The following is a 23,583-nucleotide window of genomic DNA, read 5'->3' as shown; positions in this document are numbered from 1 at the left end:
CAGATTAATGTTTCCAAAATCCCGAGATGATATCCTCAAATGTCTTATTTAAATCAACACTCAGAGATATTAATTTACCGTCATAGAGGGGGCAGGAAAACAGAATATATTCATATTTAAGAAGCCGCAATCTGAGAATTTTTACCTTTTTTTCTTTAAAAAATACTCAAACCTGATAATTGATTATTAAATTAGTTGGTGATTAACATCATAGTTGATAAGAATGCACTTTTTTGTATGTTTTTCACAGAAAAACATTAGAAAACAGCTGAAAACATTAGAAGCTACTGAATATAAAACAATACAAAGCATTTAAATTAATTCAGTACTTTTCCCTCATTCATTGTAGGGGTCGACCGATTATTGGCCTGGACGATATTTGGTATTTTGCCGATTATCTGTATCTGTATTTTATTTTAATGATTGCCGATAAAAGTTAATTAATGAAAAAGTATGCGTATTACAGTCTGCAATGCATGCAAAGAACATGTCAGCATGGAGGAACTTTTACTCTGTAAAACCTCAGGAAGCATTTGCTACATACATTTAAACAAAGTTTTGTGTTTGAGTTTGTCATATTCCAAAATCTAAATTTCACTTTTATTGTAAATGCACATCGGTTATCAGTCTCTTTAAGAGCTAATAGTCTGTATCGGATCAGTCGAGCCCCGGTACACTGGCATACAGTGAGCAGGTGGCACTTTGAAACCTAAATTATTTTGTTTTTTATTCACTTTCTGTCGGTGTATATTTGTTTCCTCACATCGAGGTTGTGAGCCTCCGGGGTTTCCTCTTAAAACAGTCTGTTTTACAGACCGTCCTGCGGGTACGGAGGTGATCCCTTCACCAAAAGGATTTCGGTTCGCTCCCTGCAGCCACTGATCTGTCCCACCAGTCTGTGTGCCACTTCCTGTTCGCCCTGTGAGCTGCTCTGAAGGCCGAATGTGTACGTTACGTAACATCACAGATGCTCAGATAAAGGAAGTTGTTAGTGTTCCTGAAAACGATGAGTGGGGAACAAACTGCAGCATTAGGGCAGAAGACACAAAACTAGTCTTAGATCTTTAAATCTTCCGTGCAGCTATCCCCGATCCCGCCCCGTGTTTCGGAAAAAGAAAACATTAAATGCATCTTCACATGGATAAAACCCACTTTTATGAGCTCTCAATGTCACGGGAGGGATAAGCGGTGGCTACCCTGCAGGCCTGTGTGTGTATAATGTGAATATATCTGTATTTATCCATTTATATGTGTTTGCATAACTGAAAAAATCTTTAAATAAAGTTCTTTTTTTACTATGTAAATGAGAAGGTTGTTGAAAGCACTGATTTGCTCTGAGTGTGTGTTGAGTAACTGAATGACTAACTGTGGTTTCACTCTGTCAGTAAAATCTCCAGCGAGTCACTGGGAGTCCGCTCCGCTCTCACAGAGCAAACTGGGACTGATGTGTCAACGGTCAAGTGACCCGGTCAGCTCCGAAAAATTGCAATTTAAGTTTGCTGGGCAGTTTTTAAGTTGAGATGAAATCATTGTAATTATTAAAAAAAAAACAAATCAGAAAATATAATAATAATAACTACAAGTTTAACATGGAAATATGTGAATAACATTTAATCTCTTAATAAAAGTGAAACACTGAAAAAGCCACAACAAGCTTCTATCTGTAAAAATGATCATAAAAAAATTAATTATTGCATCATTTTTAATTATGTTTGGATTAAATATAAGACGGATACACTTTTATCGATAACTCTGTCATATTTTATCCGAATTCATCTCAGGTCAGTGAATGACATAACACAGGTAGAAATAAGCCAAAAACATCATGTCGATGGATGTAAATGTTAGTTCAACAAGACTTTTATGATCTAAACCAAACTGCTGCTGACGTCCGGACTGATGGTTTTTTTAACGAGGAGGATCCTGCAGAGGATTTCTGTCCATCAGCCATCAGGAGCAACTTTTAAAATAACAAGAAAATCAAAGAGAATGTGAAAGCTGCAAACTTTTCTTTTGATGAAAGTTGACAGCGCTCTGGTTTCAGTGCAGAGGAGAGAAACCCCGAGGAGCCGGCTCGGCTGTCTGCCTCTGCTCGTGGTCTGACTCCTGAACATATCACGACTCATATTTGCATTAAAGATACGTTTGTGTCCGAGCACACGTTGATCTCATTCGCCGTCTTTAGTCTACCTGCTGAACCTGAAAGCTTCTGTGTCCAGCATCCGTCAAATCAACTCCATAACAAACAAATGACATATCGATAAATAAATCGTTGATCAATCAATAGGGCGAAAAGTTGACACCCCATTGCACACAGGCCAGCCGCCCCCATGCATGTGGAAATGTAGGTGGAAAAGGAAATAAATGGAGGGAGAGGGAAATAGGAAAAATAATACATAAATAAATGCATAAATAATTACGCAAATAAATTAAAAAATGAATACATAAATATTTAATGTGGAAAATAAAATGGGATATTAAATAAATAGAGGAATTTATATGCAAAGTACAAAAATAAATAAATAAATAAGCAAATAAATATGAAAATGAATAAATTGATAAATAAAACGGAAAATTAGATGGGAAAATGAATAAACTGATAAATAAAATGGAAAATGAAATGGGAAATTAAATAAATATTGTAATTTTTGTCCATTTTATTTATTTATTGGCACATTATTTATTTATTTATGATTTAGGCAGCTGCAGCAGCTCAGCGACCAGATAAAATGCACAACGCTGCTGTGTTTTTGTTCCAGGTTTCTCACTTGAGCAGCTGTGTGACGGGCCGATTAACCAACAGACAGACTGTTGCAGCACAAAACCATCAGATGTGAAATTACACAGAGCTAACAGTCAGATAATGGCTGGTTGTGGCGGCTGAGTTTGACACCGAGACAGCTGACATCCGTCATTTCGAGGCTCCGGCCTGAAATCCTCACTGAAACAATGAAACGCTGAACTCTGGACTCTCAGACTGATATGAAAAGGATAAAAAAAAACAAACAGATGTTTTCATCATCTTTGCAGAGAGACAACAGGCTCCACTGTCGGCTTTTAAAGAACTGAGGAAACTTTTTGGATTGATGATGGTGATTTTTGTCACCTCGTGACTTTTTAAAATGATTTCCTAAACACATTTTGTCAGAAAAAATATCACAGACGGTTTGTTTCAGTCATTTTTCTGCAGAAAAACCAAATACTCCTCAGTTCTAGCTTCATAGTTATGAAGATTTGTTACTTTTTTATATTTTATGATACCGAATTAGATATTTTGGGGTTTGGCACATATATTTATTGGCATTTATATTTTAATATATCAAGACATACAAAAACGTATAAGTCATCTCCCTCTGTCCATCATCCTCACTCAAAGCTACCCAAAAATCAAATAAAGAAAAACAGGGATGGCAAAATTAAAAGTAATCCTTGGTAAATAAACAGCCTAAATGATATGATAATAATAACATTACTAATATATTACTATTTAAAAATAAATAATAATGATAACAAATAAAAAAAATAAACAAAAATAAATAACAAATATTTAGATTGATGTGAGGGGACTACGACATGTCATTATTAATTAAAAATAAAAGATAATTTAGAAAAATAGAAAAATAATTTTACAAATAAATAAAAATAATATTACATTTATGTATATCATATGCCAAATGGTATTTTTTTAAATTATTTTGGACATTCCATGAATCAAGTCTTTAAACAGTTATTTGGGAAAAATGACATAATAATAACAATAATAATAATAATAATAATAATAATAATAATAATACAACTATTTAAATGGATGTAAGAGGCATATTCCATCTCAAGTTACAAAACGGGTATTATTTTTGGGTTTTAAAGTGTTTCAGATCTTAAACTGCTGAAAATTTTTCAACATTTTCTGGATTGTTTTTTTTATTTTGGACATTTCATGAATCTGATCTTTAAACAGCTATTTGAGAAAATACTATAATATTCATAACCATCATAATCATAACAGTAATACAACTACTACTAATAATAGCTACTTTAAATTTGCTATTTAAAGTCAAAATCTATTTGGGGTGATTAGTATTGATCAAGATATTGATCTATCAAGGCGCCCAGCCTGTCTACAGGCACAAGACTATTTCCAGCTGCCCTGGCTCTGGAGGAAATAACAGCAGTAAATCGATGCATGAAAACAAAGTTGATTTTTTCCCGTGGAAGCGACATGAAAACTGTTTTGGGTGTGTAAATTTCTGCTGTCAGTCAGTCGGATGAAGGCAGGTTAGTGCGTCCACTCACCATCCAAGCGACTGCGGAAAGACGGCTGATACGTTTCTGTAGTGGTGCGTTTTTCAGCACTGATAAAGAGACGGACGGTGTAGCTCTTACCCCTAATACCGCCATGCGTCGACTGTGGATGGTGCAGCAGCCACGTCTGTTCCTGCGGTTGTGCGGCCGACAGTGTTAGCTCCTCATCATGGAGAGCCTCTCATCGGAGCCTAAAACGCAGAAAAAAAGAGCAAAGCTGCTGATGAAACTTTCATCTTAAACCTTGCTGATGTTAACAAAAAACCAGTGCACCTTTAAAGGAATATTCAATTAAATTCAAAAAGTAATAAAGAACTCCGCTCATAGGGAGGTTCACAGACAATACAACAAAAAATAATAATAATAATAATGAAAAAAGGAGAAAAAATAAAACATACAAAAATACATTTTAAAAAAACAGCACCATTTTCAGATTTTGCAACCCCACATGTTCGGGGGCGACAGATCATTGGCCTGGCTATTTTTTTACTTAAATTTCACTTGACTTCATAAAAACATTGCTGTCTATGATGTTGAAAGTTTCAGTTATGTTAGAGTTTGTTATATTCAAAATTCTTAATATTGACAAAGATTTTCATTTTTATTGTAAATCCATATCGTTTTCAAATATCCGTAATCAGTCCCATTAACTAATAATAATCTGTATCAGTATCGGCCCTTATCAGTCGACCCCTATTACGTTTACACCTATAAATCCGATTTCTTATTACAGCAGAACAAGTGGGAAAGCAAACATTAGGCTTGCACTAGAACTCAGAGTTTAAACATTTTGGAAAACATGCTTATTTGCTTTGTTGTCCGGAATAAAATACAATATGAAGAACGGACTGCCCTGACTCTACAAAATCCTCCAACCAGCACCTCTGAAGCTCATCAGTTAACACCTTAAATCTAGCTTTTTTGATCAGTACAGGAACTGAAGTGTAACGAGCACTCTTTTAATCAAAAGCTCGAAATTTGGTGTGATTTTCCTGAGCAGCCAAAGAAAAAGGAGCTACCTACAGAGAGTCAAACTGCAATGGAAACTCAGAGGGATAAATACTTCACTGTACCACCCACATCGTTTGACTGACGAGCCAAATACCACGGCTATGAACGCGTGCCAGGAGAGAACAAACAAGAAGAAGATGATCTCATGGACTTAAACACACACGTTTAATACTATCCGGTGTTCCTGAAAGTTGTGGTCGTCCTCCACAGAAGGGCCAACAGCAGCAGTGACTCGTCCTGCCGTCACTTTGTGTGATTCATTGCTTAATTGTAGGAGTCTGACCACTCGAGTCACGATGGGAGAGGAAACGCCAGGCCGAACACCCACCGCTGTTTCATCCTCCTCCAAACACACATACAAAAAGAAAACAGGCTTTTAAGTCTCTGGTGACAACAGTAAGTCTGCCAGCCTGCCTCCGTCTGCTCATCAGACCGTGAAATTAGCCCAGTTAGTCGACAGAGATGAAATGTGGCGCAGGGCGGCTGAGGACACACACACACACACACTGTACCACTGCTTATTAGAGAGCCGCCACGCACTAAAGAGCCTCACACAGATGTTACTGTCACCTGACGCCCGGCGACTCCTCTGTGATGATATGTTTTATTTGTGGCGTGTTCGGTTTGGAGTTAAGGTCGCGTTCACACCGAGCAAACTCAGGAGTGTTTCCTTTTTTTTGTTTGGTTTGCTCCGCATACCTGACATAAAGATGTACAACATGACAGCTCCCTAAAAGTGTACTTTTAAATCTCGATCGCCCCCTGGTGTCTGACTGCAGTATATGTCCTAAAGCCCGCCACTGATGGTAGTTCTCATCATCCTGATGTTTGTTTTTCCGATAAATTCAGTTCTAATGAGTTATTAAAACATACGAAAGGGGGCTTTTCCGCCATGATTGACAGCTGTGTGTGCCAATCCGTGTGCTCCCTTTCAATGGAGCTGCTCGTGATTGGTCGGATGGGTATTTCGGCGGAAACTCCCCCACCGCGGATATCGCTACAGTGTAGACTTAAGCTGTCAATGACATCATCCTCTCAAGATGGCAATGCCCGTTTCTCGGATATTTTAACCTCACTTCAGCATAGCGGGGGTAAAGTGGGGGCGTGTCATCTTTATATACAGTCTACGGTTTGCTCAGACAGGTGTGAGGACATAAAACTGTCTGCACTGACAACACTGAACAGAGTGTTAAAGGATGTCGGGATACGGAGATGGATGTTGGCATCTGCTATCAGCCAGTTACTTATGCTTGAAAAGCTCAACATGTATCAAGGGCAGATGTCAAACCAACATACCGTGAATATGTGATGAAATGAGCAACGAAGTAGAGCTGCATGATATGAGGAAACTAGAATTTCTTCCTAGCGGTTCTTTGCCTCCATCAACCGAAAAAGTTAGTTTACATCCATGCTGGTAAAAACACGGATACTTCACACTCAACTTCAACCTGGCAGATCTCTACAGTCCGCCCTGTTTCGAGATCAGTCACCAATTCATTCTCTGACCGAATTTCTCCCCTTCGGTTCCTGAGATACGACGTTGAAAAATAACCAGAAAAGTGTCTTCGCAGAACATTATGATGTCACAGTGAAGTTGACCTTTGAATTTTTGGATATAAAAAATGTTATCACTTCACCATTTTAACCTGTAAGACATTTGTATGAAACTTTGTCAGGATTAGAATGATTTAGTTATGGCCAAAAACATGTTCTGTAAGCTCGCAGTGACTTTTGACAGCCAAAATCTAATCAGTTCATCATTGAGTTCAAGATGACGTTTGTGGCAAATTTGAGGAAATTCCCACAAGGCCTTCTTGAGATACCACATTCAATAGAATGACAATGACCTTGATCTTTTGACATATGACCATCAAAATCTAATCAGTTCATCACTGAGTCCATGTGGACATTTGTGCCAAATTTCAGGAAATTACCCTCAAGGTTTTCTTAAGATAATGCGCTCACAAGATTAGATGGAAAGATGGACAGAAGAATAGACAAGCTGAAAAAACAATGCCTCCAGCCACAGCTGTTGCCAGCGCGGCAATAATATGCTTTGGCAATAATATGCTTTGGCAATAACATCATTGAACATCACAATAACAATATTACTTGTAATTATAGTAATTGCTTTAAGTACACAGCTAAAACACAACAAACTGCTCACTGAATAAAAAAAATGAACGTATACTTTTGGCCATGTGGTGTGAGTCCATGTGTATTGTCTTTGCAGGCTCTGGATTAAAGTATGACTCTACAAAAACTGATTATCAAAATACAACAACTTTGAGCTCTTTGTTATGTGGACAGTGTCAAAATAAAATCACCAGACTCTCAGGCTGCAGAGGACAAAAACAAACAAACTGAACAAATATCTTTTCAAAATCAGTAGTATTAGTGGTATTAGTTGTTGTAGTGATGCCGAACCAGTGCTGGGTGACTGGCGGGATAACACTGGAGGCAGAAATATATATAAAACATGACACAGCAGCTCGGAGTTCAGCTCAGTTCGGATTGAGGCTGCTGCATTCAGGGTCAATTCAGGACACCAGCTCTGTGGACGCCAGCAGTTTAGACAGACAGCCTCCATCAGCTGCTGTTCATGCTTTTACCGTCATACTGGAAACACTATTATCTCTGTTTGCAGTCACACATTAGCAACGTCCAAATACTTTTAATCATGTAGTGTGCTTGTTATTTGGGCATGGTCAAAAAAAGAAAAGAAAAAAAACATCAGAGATTGAGGCTGCAGATTTTTGCTTGTGAAAAGACATTTGTTCGGTTTTTGCCCTCTGCAGCAGCAGCTGTGGTGGTGTTAGAGGGAAAACACTGGAGGCAAAAATATATACAAAGGATAAAACATTAAAGGAGACAAACCACCTCTGGGTTCAGCTCAGACTGAGGCTGCTGCAATCAGGGTCATCTAAGGACATCAGCTTCGTGAACGCCACTAAAACAGACAGCCTGCATCCACTGCAACACACACCCTGCTCCCACCATCACATTTTAAAACACTGTTATCTCAGTTAACAGTCAGACATTAGGGACGCCCTGATAGTCAAGTGGTTTTAAGACATACAACATCTGTTAAAAACCTCTTATTTCCTGCTTGTGTCAACTGTCAGCAGCCTAATGAGGACAAACACGCCACAATATGCCAGATATCTGGACAGCAGCATGTTCCAGAGAGTCTACGGGCATCTTCAGAGATAAATTTTCACCAAATTCAAGATTGATATGGGAACAAATCATAGTTTTTTCAAGCAAAAAGGTATATATGTGATCCAAAGCAGTGGCAGGTTTTATGTAGAAATACGGTTATTAGAGGGAATTAGGTTAACCAGCATTTTGCCAACAATTATGTGCAAGTAGAAAGAAAAAACGCAGTGTAAGGCTCAGTGTTATGTTTACAGATCTATTCAGATCTGTTGATCAGATTCTGATCAGATCATTCTTGAGTCCAAGTGGATGTTTGTGCCAAACTTGAAAAAAAAATCCCTTAAGATATTTCCGAGACAGATGATATCACAGTGACCATGACCTTTGACCAACAAATTCTTATTAGGTCATTCTTGGGGTCCAGTGAACATTTGTGCCAAATTTAAGGAAATTCCCCTCAAGGTTTTCTTGAAATATCACTTTCAAAGGAATGAGACAGATGAGGTCACAATGACCTTTACCTTGGACCACCACTGACCACCAGTGGATGTTAGTGCCAAATTTGGAGAAAAAAAGAGGGAAAAAAGAAAATTACCCCATGGTTTTCTTGTGATTACATATTCACAAGAATGGGACACACAGAAGGTCATAGTGGCCTTTGACCTCCAAATTCTAACCATTGCAACATAGTCCATGTGGATGCTGGTGCCAAATTTAAGTAAATTCTCTCAGGGTGTTTTTGAGATATTGCGTTCATGAGAATAACATGGGCACAAGGTCACAGTGACCTTGACCTTTGACCACCAGACTCTAATAAGTTTAGCAATGGGTCCAAGTGGACATTTGTGCCAAATTTGAAGACATTCCCCAAGGCTGTTCATGAGATATGTGTTTACAAGAATGAATAAGACACAAGGCTCATAGTAACCTTGACCACCAAAATCTCATCAGTTCATCCTACAGTCCAAATGTTTTTGAGACATCGTGTTCACAAGAATAGGACAGAAAATCCGAAAACATAATGCGTCCGGCCTCAGCTGTCGCCAGCGTGGAGACATAAAAAGAAATTCAGACTGAGAAATTCAGTTCGATTCATTTTTGTGGCAATTAAGCAGCTCTAAAAACTAAATAAAATATCCATATCCAAAAAACTAATCAGAGAACAATTTAAACAATTTATCAGTCTACATTAAAAAATCTGATTTCTTACCATAAAGACTTGGACACTGAGAAACAACATCAGATGAAAGTGACGGACTGATGCTGTAATACAGTAGTGAATTGTAACCGTGGTGATTCACAATGAAACTGTGGGTTCATCATCACGCATCCTCCCACTGAAACCTGTCAGGCAGCAACTGTTTCCTACAAACCCACTGACACACTCTTTATTCACACCACCAGCAGGTTCAGAAACCAGTCGCTCTGGTTTTACCAGTCATGTTCTACAACCAACAACCGCAAACATCAAACCACAGCTGTCTCGTTTCCTAATGTGTTGGATCCGAGCAGGGTTCATATTTTGTCTTTAAAATTAAATTTAAAAAAAATATATTTTAATTTTATTACATTATATTGTTCTGGATTTATATTAATATAAAATAAAAATATAATGTAATAAAATTAAAATATATTTTTTTTAAATTTAATTTTAAAGACAAAATATGAACCCTGCTCGTATGACATTTGCTCTTGAAAGCTACTAAATGTTTAATATTGATCATGACAGCTAACCTTATATCATGCACTGTGTGCTTTCTGATATTCAGGGTGAGAGAGAGGCACTCCTTGCAGCATGTTAGTTGTCTGGTATCTTTTCACCCTCAGCTGCAGAGGTTGCAGCTTGCTCATCCTCTAACCCAGAGATCCCTCAAATGAGTCACAAAATAAAGCTGAATCTGTGAAATAAGTGGATACTTTCATCTCTTTGAACCTCTAAAATGCTTCAAATAAGACCAAAATAAGACAGAAGAAACCACTTTGTAGTTGAACTGTTCACAAACTCATTTCCACCAGAACATGTGGTTTCATGTTAAAGTCTGCGTTATGTTTCCGTGCTGAATCTCCGGTGTAAACTCTGCTTAAACGTGCAGCCTACGACATACCCGGACATCAGCAGAAACAAAGGCAAAGTCCATTAAAAGTGTGTAAAACCAGACAGAATAAATAAAATCACAATCAGAATCAGCACTTTTACTTTTTTGTGTGTGTTGCATCATTCTGTAATTGTATTGTACTTTTTTTACCACTTTGGGTTTGTCTTAAGTTGCATTCCCATAATTTTGAAAGAAATTAAATCAAATTACTCAAAGGGTTAAAAAATGTCTCTGGCTGTATGTGTCCATGTCCTCTCGTCTGCTCTCCCTCTCCTGCAGCTCAGCCCAGGTGTGCTGCATCACCTAACGAGGTGAACTCCTCAATGAGGAGCACCTGTCCTGAGGAGGAGGGGCTTAAAAGCTCCTGTGCAGCAGCAGATGCGAGTGAGTGCCAGCATGAGCAGTGCTGCTCTCACTGCCTCTCAGCTTCGGCTTTTATCCTCTGGTTTGTGTTAATAAATCTCATGGATTTGCATGTTTGAAAGGAGTCCTCTGTGGCTGTCAGTGGTGGAGGGAACAAATGGGTGCTTTTCCAGGATCTGAGCCTGGACCCCTTGCATTGAAGCCAGAATAAAACCCCGAGACCAACTCAGTCAAGGAGCATGAGTCTTTGATATGATTTTTGTGGGATTCTTTGGTAAATAAATGCATGTTTTAACAGCACCGACCAGAGACTGTTCCCCTCCATCCACTTTGACTCAATAAGGAGAAACGACAAAAGAAAGAAATCCAAAAAAATAAAGATAAAGAAATGTTTCTTCAACTACCAGAGTTCCCCACAAAAGGCTGAAAAGGATAACTGATATTACCGGTGCTTATGAGTGGGACTATACTGTCAAAACACAGCAGTGATTCACCAAAACTAGTTCGTCCTGACCCAAATGTCAAAACATATTTTTTCAATCCACTTGAACTGAAATTGGTTTCTATTCGTTTTTTATTCTGAGGCCACAGCTGCAAAATTGTCAAGACTGTGGCTCAAATACACTCCTTAACCCTTTGAAATTTGAACAAATTGAGGCAATGCGCAACTAAAAAGGACAGGTCAAAAAGAGAGAGAGATTAATAAAAGGTTAGGAGAAAATTACCTCCTTAAAATGAGCAACAAAAAAAGAAGTAAAAATCAAAAACAAAAAGGAAAATGACCCTTAAAAGGTGCTTAAAAAAGAAAAAGAACAAATGTGTTTTTTAACACATTTTAAATATATAATTTATTAATTTATTTATATATTTCTATATTTAGAAATATATGTTTTATGGACATTTTTCCTAGTTTTTTGGAAAATATCCAATAATCCACCCCACGCTCAGTAAATTTTTGGGGCGATTTCAGTTTTGTGTCACCTGTTTCTAGGCACATTCATCTTTTTTTGGCATTTTTTCATTTATTTGCAATTTGTGGGACTTTTCCCAGTGCATTCACAACAAACCAGTTTTCACAGTTTTAAATGCAGCACAAGCGAACTGATGTTAATCCAGGCGTTAAAGGGTCAATAATAAATTGTTGTTGGAAAATTGTTGCACCAGTAAGAGGATCAGCTAAATGCCTTGAATGTGAAACATTTGGAGGTCGATTTTCGGTGGCGCTACGTCACAAAGTGAAAGCAGAGCGGAGTCTGGCTGCCTCCTGAAACTCGTCCTTCACCTGCGCTGCTATTTCTGCCCGTCAGTGGTCTCACTGTTTCAGGGTGACGGAGGTCAGCCGCCCTCTGTGATCCCTGCAAACGGAGCGCATCAAATGCTGTTTCACAGTTCCCCGTCACAGTCTGCCAAGCACGATTTCATACATCATAATAATGTTGTGCTATCGTGTTACCTGCCAGCTCTAATCTCAAAGCGACATAAATAAATGTAAAAAGGTACACGATGGTGAACTGTGAGTGGAAAACAGATTCACCACATTCAGTCAGCGCAGAGAAAAAGCCCTGATGCAACGACAGGGTAAATATTTACTGCTATATGAGGAAAGAGAGGTTTTATTTACAAAGACATATGTGCCCCTATAGCAGCGTTTAAAATTTAGACATATTGTGTAACAGCACACAATCTGTAGTTGGCAGCATTTCAGAGGCTGAATCCTGCACCGGCTGTAACTGTGGCCCCAAAGCAACAAGTCCAGAATCCAAAGACCTCGAACAGAAAAAAAGATTCTGGTAAACCACAACACTGGTGTCAGTTTTTGTGTGTCGGAGCTCCAAATGACTTCACAACCTAACTGATGTTTGGTTGCTGCTAATGTCGACTTTCTTTAATGTGTGACAGAAGAGTTGTTTGCTGCTGAGTAGAAACATCTTTAAGCCATGATGTTGGTTTTCAAACATCATTACCGCAAGTAAAAACCTTTTTTTGTACTTAAAGAACGGGGATGAGTCAAGAATTGGCTCCAAATCGTCCAATCCGTCCAAACACGTGGCCCCAAGCTTATCAGTTTCTTTGGTCGATGGCGTTCTTTGCCCAGTGCGAAACATTGATTTCAAACTCATGTCTTTAAAATGATCATTTCAATATACGGTGGAAAACACCTGCAATATGATAACACATCTCTATGCAACATGGGCTTAAATTTCGGGAATGCCATGTGTGTGACGCTCAGGGTTTCCCACCAACACATCCTGACTCATCACATGGTGCCGCTCCATCAGTGACCTTTCGTGTCTACCTACGATGTTTCAGGCATCCTTATGAATCAGCTGTTTGCGCTCCGGGATGCCGTCACCGTGATGCCAACAAGCACACACGGAGGGATGATGCAGGACGCTCCGTATGTTTACGCAACAGCACACGGCAACCAACTCAGACCATCGCGATGGTAAGAATTAGGCAAGAGTACGTGCACGTGCAACACGGCACATGATAAGTGTAGAAGAAATAGCCCTTGTACATGCAGCTCCCGTTCTTCCAATCGAGCTACAGCGCGCCCTCAGGGACACACAAAAGAAAAAATTTAACCACATGACCTTTCCTCTCTTTCCTTCAACAACACCGTCTGGAAAAAAAAACTATTTTTTTCTTGGTTTAGTCTCTAATAACAGCCACATTATTTGTTGTCTGAACAATCTCGTTGCATATTTTTACATATTTAAATACTGATATCAGAGTCTGCAGGTTGGGACTGTGACAAGACAATGAATGCAGTTGGAGTGTGTGTGTCTTCTGGGTGGCAGCAGCACCAACTTTGAGCCGCTAATATAATGTGAGCCATGCATATTAACCAAAGCACAAACACAGATAGACGCCCTCTGGATGCAGCAAGGTCTGGAGATTAACAAAAATTTGCAGTCAATCATGAGATGAACAACTGTCTCAGTAGCTGATGAGTACACACACACAAACACACACACACACACACACTCAGAGAGAAACACACACACTCTGGCATCACAAAGAGCCCCTGTTGGCCTGCCTGTGGGTATTGGAGTGTTTGGCCTCGGTATAAATTGGCTGCCAGCTGGAGCGACGGACACTGAAGGCCTGCATCAGTGGACGGAGCCGGGAGGAGAGGCCTCTTCTTGTTGTGGGAGCTTTGGCTTCACTTCAAAAACACACACACACACACACACACACTCCCAGGCCACACACACTTCAACAAAAAAAAGCACACAAAATTTAAAACATGCCCGACTGTAAGTATTCAGACATCCACCGTCACACACTGTTATTGTCTCCTCTTAATTCTGTTTGATGGCCCTCAATCCTCCAGCCAGGACTGGGTGCCTGGGGAAATCAGGCAGACAATAGACGCGATCCAAAGAGAAGCAGACTGCAGCGGGCCAGGAGGCCGTGCGCGCTGCCAAGAAGCAGCAACACTTGAATAATTGAGCTTTGAGTTTAGGTTGTGAAGGCCAGGAGTGAAGTTAGTGAAGCTAATGTGTAATACGCCTCGCAGGTCACACACAAACACGCCATAAAACTCACAACTACTCGCTGTTTCTGCTTCGCTTTCTAAAGACACACATATTTTCGGTGCAAATTTAATTGGAGAGTGACAATCTTCAAGGAAAACCAGCTTCTTTGGATGTGGTCACGTACTGTACCAGAGAAAGATATTTTCTCCTTCTTCACTTCAGGCTCAGAGTGAATCAGCGTGAGGAGGAAGAGAAGGTACATCGAGTTCCTCTTTGTGTCAGAAAGCGTCTCCCAGAGGCAGCACACACGAAAAGAAAAGACTCAGACGTCTGATCACGCTGACAAGATAGAAAATCAAAAAGGAACCCACCGTCCATAAGAGGCAATTTTATGTCTGAGCCCGTAGTGTCCTAAAATCCTAGAAATGTCCTAAAGTCCTAGAAATAAGCTGCAAACAGAACAATCCGAGAAATGTCCTGAAATCAACGTCCTAAAATCAGAGTGTCCTGAAGTCCTAGACATGTTCTACAATCCTAGAAATGTCCTAAAATCCTAGAAATGTCCTAAAATCCTAGAAATGCCCTAAAATCCTAGAAATGTCCTAAAGTCCCTGAATTAAGATGCTCGCAAAGTCCTATAATCCGAGGAATGTCCTAAAACCTTAGAAATGCCCTAAAATCTGAGAAAAGTCCTTAAATCCCTGAAATATCCCAAAATCTAAGAAACATCCAAAAATCTTACAAATATCCTAAAATCCGAGGAAAGTCCAATGTCCAAAAATCCTAGAAATGTCCTAAGATCCTAGCAACGTCTTATAACCCAAGAAATGTCCTAAAACATTAGAAATATCCTAAAATCCTTGCAACGTCCTAAAATCTTCTATTTCCTAAAATCCTTTAAATGTCCAAAAATACTCAAAGCATCCTAAATTCAGAGAAATGTACTAAAATCCGAGGAACATCCTAAATTTGAGAAATGTCCTCGAATCACCGAAACGTCCTAAAATCCTCTCAATGTCCTACAATCTGAGAAATGTCCCAAAATCCTAGAAATGTCCTATAATCCTCACAACATCCTAAAATTCTCTAAGTGTTCACAAATACTACAAACATCTCAAAATGCTACAAAATGTCCTATAATTGTCAAAACATCCTAAATTCACAGAAATAACTAAAGTCTGAGAACATCCTAAAATCCCAGAAACGTGTGCGGGGCTGTAACTGGCCCCTGGCCTCCTGCCACTTTGCAAAAGTGGCCCCCAGGAAAAGCAAAGTGAGCATCTTCGGATTAGAGGATAAAAATGAGGCTGTTTTGGGCCGATCGGTGTGCTTATGTCTCAGTTTTGATGATGTTTAGCTGAAGATGAGATGAGAGAGCTGATCTCAGAGGGACAGTCTCTGAGTTCACGGTGTCTCTCTGTTAGCAGAGGACAGCACTCCGGCTAAAAGGGTCGGGGAATCCCATCGGAGCCGCTCGTACTGAAACACACACACACTCACGACACTACGTTTGCACTGAATGGCATATGCTATTAGCGCCGCAGCAAATGTGTTTGTTATCGGCTCCTTTGAGTTATTAAACACAGGCTGTACGATGGAGCACGGGGCCGTCCTGCTGCACAGACGGACAGAGACACGGAGCGCAGCCTGAACATAGGGAGAAGATAGCAAAGAGTCCTCACACCTAGAGGCTCGGGACACATCGGTCTTCCCGACGGCTCGAAGACAAAAGACATCAGCTTCAAATGAGGACGAGACGCTCAGAAGAGTCTGCTGAAACATGTTGTTCCCTCTCTGTGTCTCTCTGTCCCCATCTGCTGAGACAACACGAGCCCTCATAATGACCTCTCCTTATACCGGCTCAGATGATTTCACTTACCTAGTTCATTTTCAATCATCATTTTATTTACCTGTCGGATATTTCTCCTAAAAACAGGAAATATCTGCACATTTAGCTGCTTAAATGTCAAAGCCCAGTTAGTGATCTGTGTCTGCTGTTTGGTGCCGAGCACGAGACGCGACAGCTTTGTCTGGACGGACGATGAAGTGGGAGTGACTTCAATGACTCTGGATCATAAAGCATCCAAAACTCAGGACAATGTCGACTGGCTGTTTGTCCAAAATGTGACGCACACGTGTGATGTGAGGCTGTGACGTCACCGCTCTCACAGGATCCACGCGCTGACGTTTACGCGGCGACAGAGAGGGCGGCGTTTTCAAAAAATATCACTCTGCAGCCCGTTTACAAAAGTTCGCCTTTTCAGGCCCCCAAAATGCTGTTTAAAGTTAAACATTTCATGCAAGAACTGTTGCCATGTAAACGGCCACGAGACGGTTTTGGTGAGCTTCTTCTCAACGGTGTGTTTTATGGTGAGCAAACAAGGCAATTCAGCGTTAAAGCATTCGACTCCAGCGTTATTTTTTATTGGTGTATTGTTGTATTTTTCTGTCCAATAAGACGAAGTTGAGAATAAGTCAAATCTGATTCTCAAAAGAGTGACACTTTACAGCCTCCATGATGTTAGTGGTAAACAAGACAACAACAATTGCCACTTTATTCCTTTTTAATTAAATTTGATTTATTCTACGGCACAGTGTTTTTTTTAGAGCTTTCCCTGTTAAAAAAGCTCCTACAGCTGCAACATTCACCATATAACAGCCTGCAATATGAACTTTTTTGTCCAGCATTCAAATAGCTAGTAAATATTCACATTTTACCAGCTATTAAATAGATTACAATAGTTTTTTTGTTTTTGGTTTGGGTTTTTATTTTTTTTTTGCTGGTGACTGAAGCAAATCTACCAGCCACGTGCACATTTTACCAGTATTTAAAGTAATTGGTGCTATTTTTTTGCCCTGGCTGAGAGTGAAACAGTAAAGCTAAATAATGAGCTGAAACTCTGTAAAGCTGCAAGAAGCCGAGAAAAGCTGAGAATTCAGGTGATAATTCGTCTGTAGGTTCGTCACTACCAGCGACCTTTTTCACTCTGTCACATATTCTCACTGATATTAAAATATTAGTTATAGCCAGCATGTTTCAGTAACCTTTAGTTCTGATTTCAGCTGCATCTTTAATGCTTGTATCTGCGATGTTTCTGCAGCGCCCTTGAAAACATATCAGCTGTCAATTCAACTGTGATTAGTGCAAATGTTCCTTGATTTTTCTTCAGTTCACAACACTGTGAGGGACTTCTCTTTAATTTATTCCAAACAAACAAGTGGAAACACAAAATGCATCATATCCTCGGGGACCGGGTTGTTATTTTCTTGGTTAAGATGTAGCTGCGAGCCCTGGTGTTTACACAGCAAATGAAACGGGCTCCTTCAGACCTGCTGCAGGCGGCGGCAGCCCTCTTTAAATATGAATACAGATGATTAGAGATCTTTTCTCTGCGAGTGACGGCCTGATCGCTCGTGCTGAGTTTACGTGTCGATCATTAGGGTTCACAGCTCTGTTACAGCCGGCCTCTTGATCAGCCACACCTACTACGACTGCAGCCGCTCGCGCCTGTAAACACTGATAACCTCCACTGATCCAACTGCTCTTTGCTCCGCAGGTTTGGGACTTGTGATTTTTTTGCTGCGAGAGGAAGAAAACAAAACAAAATCTGGAGGATTTACAATGACAGGCTTCATTAATGCTAACAGCAGTTAATTTGGCATAAATGCAATCCACCAGACAGCTCTGATACCAAAGAGTCTGTTTGAATTAAGTCATTAAATACTTGTAATGAGACGGCTGACTGCTGCTCCCAGAGTGACGGAAAACAAGCACAGCAGCTGTGGAAATTTAAATTATTAGATTGATAGAAATTCTGTGTTGGAGCGCGGACCGAAAGTTTTCTTTCTCAACTGAAGCTGTGAAGATACAACAGCTTTCCCCCCCAAAAAAACGCGAATATTCAATATCACAGATGTTAAGGCAGACAGATTACGCTGTACTTGTAAACACTGCAGCTTCGGTTCAAGGCGAGTTAGATTTAAGTTTGATTTGTTTTTCTCATTTGTGATTTGTAAAATAAAAGAAACAAACAAATATATGGAAAATATACTTCAATTACTCGATATCTGCATCTGTAATTCAGAATCTACACAGTTTACGCAGTAGTTGTACTTCTTTCCAGAGTGAAGACTTTAAAAATTTTAGCCAAATGTTACAATAACAAAATGATTTAAAAATTGAATAAATAAATTTTCAAGGAAAAAAATTTATTTTTTAAAGGTTTTTCAATGCAACATCAAAAAATCATAGATGCCTTCTTCCTGTTGCATTAAACACTTTTTAAAGTTTGATTTAAAACATTTTAAATGTAATTTTAGAGAAACCAAATTAGTAAAAAAAAAATAAAAAAAAAAATCTGAAAATTATTCTTTTAGAAAATAAAGACATTACCTGGTATTTCGAGATTTTACTAAGCAATGTAAAAAAAATAGATTGATTAAATCCTACTTCCCATGCCTTGGCATTTTTAAGACTTCTGATAATGAATCTGAATTTTCTGCTCAGATTCATTGTAAGACCTATTAAAGCTGTATTATTTTAGATTAATAAACTCAATGCCTTTCAAGGACTTTTAAAGATCTGCAGGAACCCTGTTTCCAGTCCTCTATTACAACAGTGTGGCAGCATTATGATGAATTTTCTGTGTTACGGCTCCGTTTATCTTGCCATAGCAGATGGGTTAGTAGCAGTAAAAAAAGCAGCTTCAAAAACCAAACTGAACCCGAGTCGACTACATCACCGACCTCCGACAGCCTTTTATTTAATCCTCTCGTCAAAATCGGCTGTCTAGAGGAGCGAGTTTGTCTGTTATTTCCTCACAGAAATGTCAAACGCTCCCTCTCTTCCTTCAGTCTCAGCAGTCAGCCAGGCTTTGGTGCAACAGTGTAATCTTGGCTACATGTCGTCAAGATGCAAAGCAGCTCTTCTCTATCCCAGATAATCATCCTCAGGACCACCAGCAGACGGCCAAATGGCGCCTTATTTTGGCGACGGCTGATGCATTAGCAATGTTTAGTTCACCAGTCACATTTTAGGATTATCTATTGATGCATTCTGGTGGAAAAACAAATATTTCTGTCCCTGACAGCTGCATGGAGGGAGTTAATTTACACTTTTTAATCCAGCCCTTGTGTGACCAAAAGGAAAATAATTGCATAATGAACACAAAGGTTTCCTGACTTTGCAGCATGTACAGCAGTTTGTGTGTAATTATCCTGCAAACACTGACATTCACAAATGGAAATAATACACCACAAGATAACAAATGATGACGCCCATTTAACACACAGTAAATTGTGCATCTTAAACTTTAATTTTCTTTAGTTTATTACATGCAGTTAAACTGTTTGTGGTGGCGCTGACTAAAACGTGGTGCAGGATGAGTTTCATGAAGCTTTATGAAGCTATGTTAAATATATAACAAAGCTTTTGATTTGATTTTCTTTATAGTGCGCAAGTTTCATCCAAGTAAAATGTGTCAATCTCGTGAGAAAGATAAGTCCTTATTTGCAGATCAAAAATGATCCGCAGCTAAATCCTGAGATTGTTCTGCACACAAGCACAGGGATTAAAAAAAGCAAGACTTTGTGATTAATTAAAGTACTAAAATAAAGTACTAATTAAAACTGAGAACAGAGGGAATGCTACCATAAGTGAGGAAACACCAGAGGCAGGATAAAACCTATAGATAAAAAATAAAATAAAAATAAGATAAAATAACAAAAATACAAAATAAAATAATAAAATAATAATAATAACAAATAAATCCTCTCAAAAGTGAATAAAAGGTTAATGAAAAGATAACAGCCCAAAGAATAATAATAGATAAAATTGTTGAAAATAATAAAATGATATATTATCGAGTAAAACAGACTAAAATAAACAGGTAAAGTTCAGTTAAAAGCCGGACTAAAAAGATAGTTTCCAGTTAGGTCTCACCTATTTCCAGTTTAAACCAAAATCACTGTTAAGGTTTGAGCTCGGTCCATTACAAGTAAAGTTGCAGATACAACAGTTGTTTGAACAGATACAAGCACAGAAAAAGATGTTTTATCTGTTTATTATAATATTATTATATAATTATTATGAGGGGTTTTTGTTTTTCTGTTTTTTTGCTTATTCAGGCCTGGAAAAAAACAGTGGCGCTACATCACACAATAAAAGCCACATATCTATTGATTGAGGTCAGGTGATTGTTATGTAGCTACAAAAAAGAGAGATTAGTTTTATGAGGATCGGCCAGATTCAGCAGCTGATTGACTCGTCAGTCACTTTGTGCGTCGGCTTTGCAGCAGTTTTTCACGGCAGGACGTCACAATGTTGGCAGAGTTTTTACATAAAGTCGAGACAAACAGCTCAATCATGTGTGTGAGGAAAATCTGAGCGCTACTGCAGGTCCGACTCCAGGCTGAATATAGTGTGATTATCACCAGCTGAGACGTGGACGGACAGGTACTTTTATTAAAGGTGATCTGTCCTTATTTAGGTGCATTTAAGCTCGGCATTGAACGTGTCCGAACCCCAGGATCACTGTTCAACAGCCAAACATCTCTGAGTCGGGATGAAGGAGCAATTACGCCCAACGACACGACAAATAAAGATGGTGTTTGTGATAATGACAGCGGTGGCATTAACCAAGACAGTGTGAGCACAGTGCCTCTAAACTGTGGCCTGCGGGGTACATTTTTTACAGCCTCGCAAACACACTTGCTTAAATTAACCGTCTGCTACAAGTTAGTCCTGAGGCTCGGCGCTCTGACGCTGCCGCGCGCTCAAAATAATCTGAATAAAAGCATGATTTAGGACTCAAACGAGCATTTGTCTGGTGGGGAAAAATCAAAGGATTAGCTCTGATCAGATAAAAGAGAGGCTGGTGATGGTTTCAAAGGCTTTAACTTTGTGACTTAATGCTGAATATTACTGTCAAATGTCATATTAAGCCATTATGCTGCAGAACAAAGTGTGATTTTGAATTATACAACAGTTACAGTAGTTTAATTTGTTTCCAGACGTTTGAGATATGGCATCATACCAGATACAATGGCAATCTATTCATCTACAGCAGTGATACTAAACTTATGGCCCACAGGCCAAATCTGGCCCCTGATATGGTGCCAGATGGCCCCACAAACTTTTCACAATGAAAATAAAGAGATTCACACTGAGGATTGTCTTAGTACTTTTCATATACATGAGGTGCCAGAGTGTATAAAACAGCATCAAAATAGAGCTTGTTTATCAAAAAAGTGTAAGTGGAGGATCCCCCGCACCCCTGACAGAGGCCCGAGCTAAGACCCTGATGTCCAAAAATCCTAGAAATGTCATCAAAGAAATGGCTTAAAATCCTAGAAATATGCTAAAATCCGAGAAATATCCTAAAATCATTGAGACTTCCCCAAATCCGAGAAATGTTCTATAATCCTAGACATGTCCTATCATCCTTTACATCTCCTAAAATCTGAGAAATGTCCCAAAATCCTGGAAATGTCCTTAAAACCGTACACATCCTACAATCCAAGAAACCTTTGGAAATGCAAGAAAAGTGCTAACACCCGAGAAATGTGCTGAAACTTGAGAGATGTACTAAAATCTGAGAAATGTCACAAAATCCTTCACATGTCCTGAAATCCTAGAAACATCCTGAAATCCTAGAAATGTCCCGAAATCATTGAAACTTCCTCAAATCCGGGAAATTCCAAAATCCTAGTTAAGTCCTAACATCTAACACCTAACATCACAGACCGCTCCTAAAATCTGAGGACTAACCACAAATTCAAGACATGTCCCAAAATGCTTGAAATGTCCTTAAAAACTGAGCGTGTCCTAAAATCCCAGAATCTTCTAAAATGTAAGAAAAGTATTGAAAAACGAGAAATGTTGCAAAATGTTGCAAAATCCTCGACATTTACTAAAATCCAAGAAACGTCCTGAAATCTTAGAAAAGTCCTAAGATTCTAGAGAAATGCTAAAATCCCTGACACGCCCGAAAAGCCTAGAAACATGTACGAGGCTGCTGTGACCGGCTCCTGGCTCTTGTCATTTTGCAAAAGTGGCCCCCAAAGCAGAGCAGTCCCTGATCTTTAATACGGTTTAATACTGAATGTACACAATATATTTTGCTTCAGGTTGTGATTTTATTGTGAAAACTTGAAGTTGTGATATACATATTTCCCTCTAATTAGCGCACATGTTCAGCTCTGGTTAAAGCGGCACAGTTTCGATGCTGAAGGGTTACGTTGTCTAATTACAGACCACATGTCACTTCAGTGTCAAAATTCACTTAACTCTCGCCGCCTGTGGAAAGGTCCCTGTCAGAAATATCACGTCTGTAACGAACTCTGTGCTGACTGTGAGTCCACCACCTGCCACTTATCCTGACAATGCCTCAGTGATACACTGTGTTTTAAACCTTTATTTACTCAGGGAGGGTCTGCTGAGCAGGTATTTTCTTTCAACATCGCTCAGCTTTATATTCTTAGTTAGTAAAACCAGCTAGACTTTACATTTCCACTGGTGTGACTGGAAGTTAAAGCCACATGACCAGTAACAGTCAGACGGTGGAGGCATTTCCACCATAAGGCATTTATGCTAAAGTAGTCTCGCAAAAAACTTGAATGCATCTACGTGCAGTACTTTCTGTTTTTCAAATTAAGGCCTCATTTCCATTTGTTTCCTGTTTTTAAGAGGACGCTGCCCTTTATTTCCCTTACTTGACTTGCATCACTGATTTTGGCAAGAAGAGGATGTGATGACAGCATCTGGTAAAGATAAAGCTACTTAACTTTGAAAAAAACTTTTACCTGTACTGCCTCTGATTTCTGGGTAGGCTTATTACCTTTGAGTTTCAGTGTGAAATTTAGCCTTTTATCTGTTCAGACATGGTGTGTTTTACTTCTTATGCAGACCCACTTTTCTATTTATTTAAACCAAACTGGAGACTCAAAAAACACCTCACTTCCAGGTGTTCAACTGAGGAACTGTAAAAGCTTTCATTAACTTGAGTTATTAGCTGAAAGATGAAAATAGTGCAGAGTATTACTCATCCTAATATTGATGTTTATTCACATATCGTCATGTTTCAAAGAGACTCTGATCTTTTATCATCCGTTTCTGAAAACTAAAACTGACTCACGACCTGTCACTTCAGGCTTACACCTGTCACAAAACC

The 23,583-nt window shown here is 39.2% G+C and overlaps 1 protein-coding gene across 2 annotated transcripts in view; it reads right to left on the bottom strand.

Moving 5' to 3' along the window:
* The window catches only part of LOC121948077 (polycomb group RING finger protein 3), a 63,812-nt gene that overhangs the window by 29,460 nt on the left and 10,769 nt on the right, over nucleotides 1–23,583 (bottom strand). Inside the window, exons 1-2 of one of the 2 annotated variants that reach the window (XM_042493339.1) lie at nucleotides 9,683–9,701; nucleotides 4,384–4,493 (exon numbers count right to left, since the gene is read on the bottom strand). In XM_042493339.1, the coding sequence (XP_042349273.1) occupies nucleotides 4,384–4,398 (15 nt within the window). In that variant the 5' untranslated portion in view covers nucleotides 4,399–4,493; nucleotides 9,683–9,701. Of the gene's footprint in view, nucleotides 1–4,383; nucleotides 4,494–9,682; nucleotides 9,702–23,583 lie in introns of those variants that run through there. The other variant, XM_042493338.1, reaches the window with a different exon arrangement.

The sequence above is a fragment of the Plectropomus leopardus genome, chromosome 9 (genome assembly GCF_008729295.1).
Source record: "Plectropomus leopardus isolate mb chromosome 9, YSFRI_Pleo_2.0, whole genome shotgun sequence".
Lineage (NCBI taxonomy): Eukaryota > Metazoa > Chordata > Actinopteri > Perciformes > Serranidae > Plectropomus > Plectropomus leopardus.
Note: the sequence above shows the minus strand (reverse complement) of the source record. Positions and strands in the feature narration are given on the sequence as shown.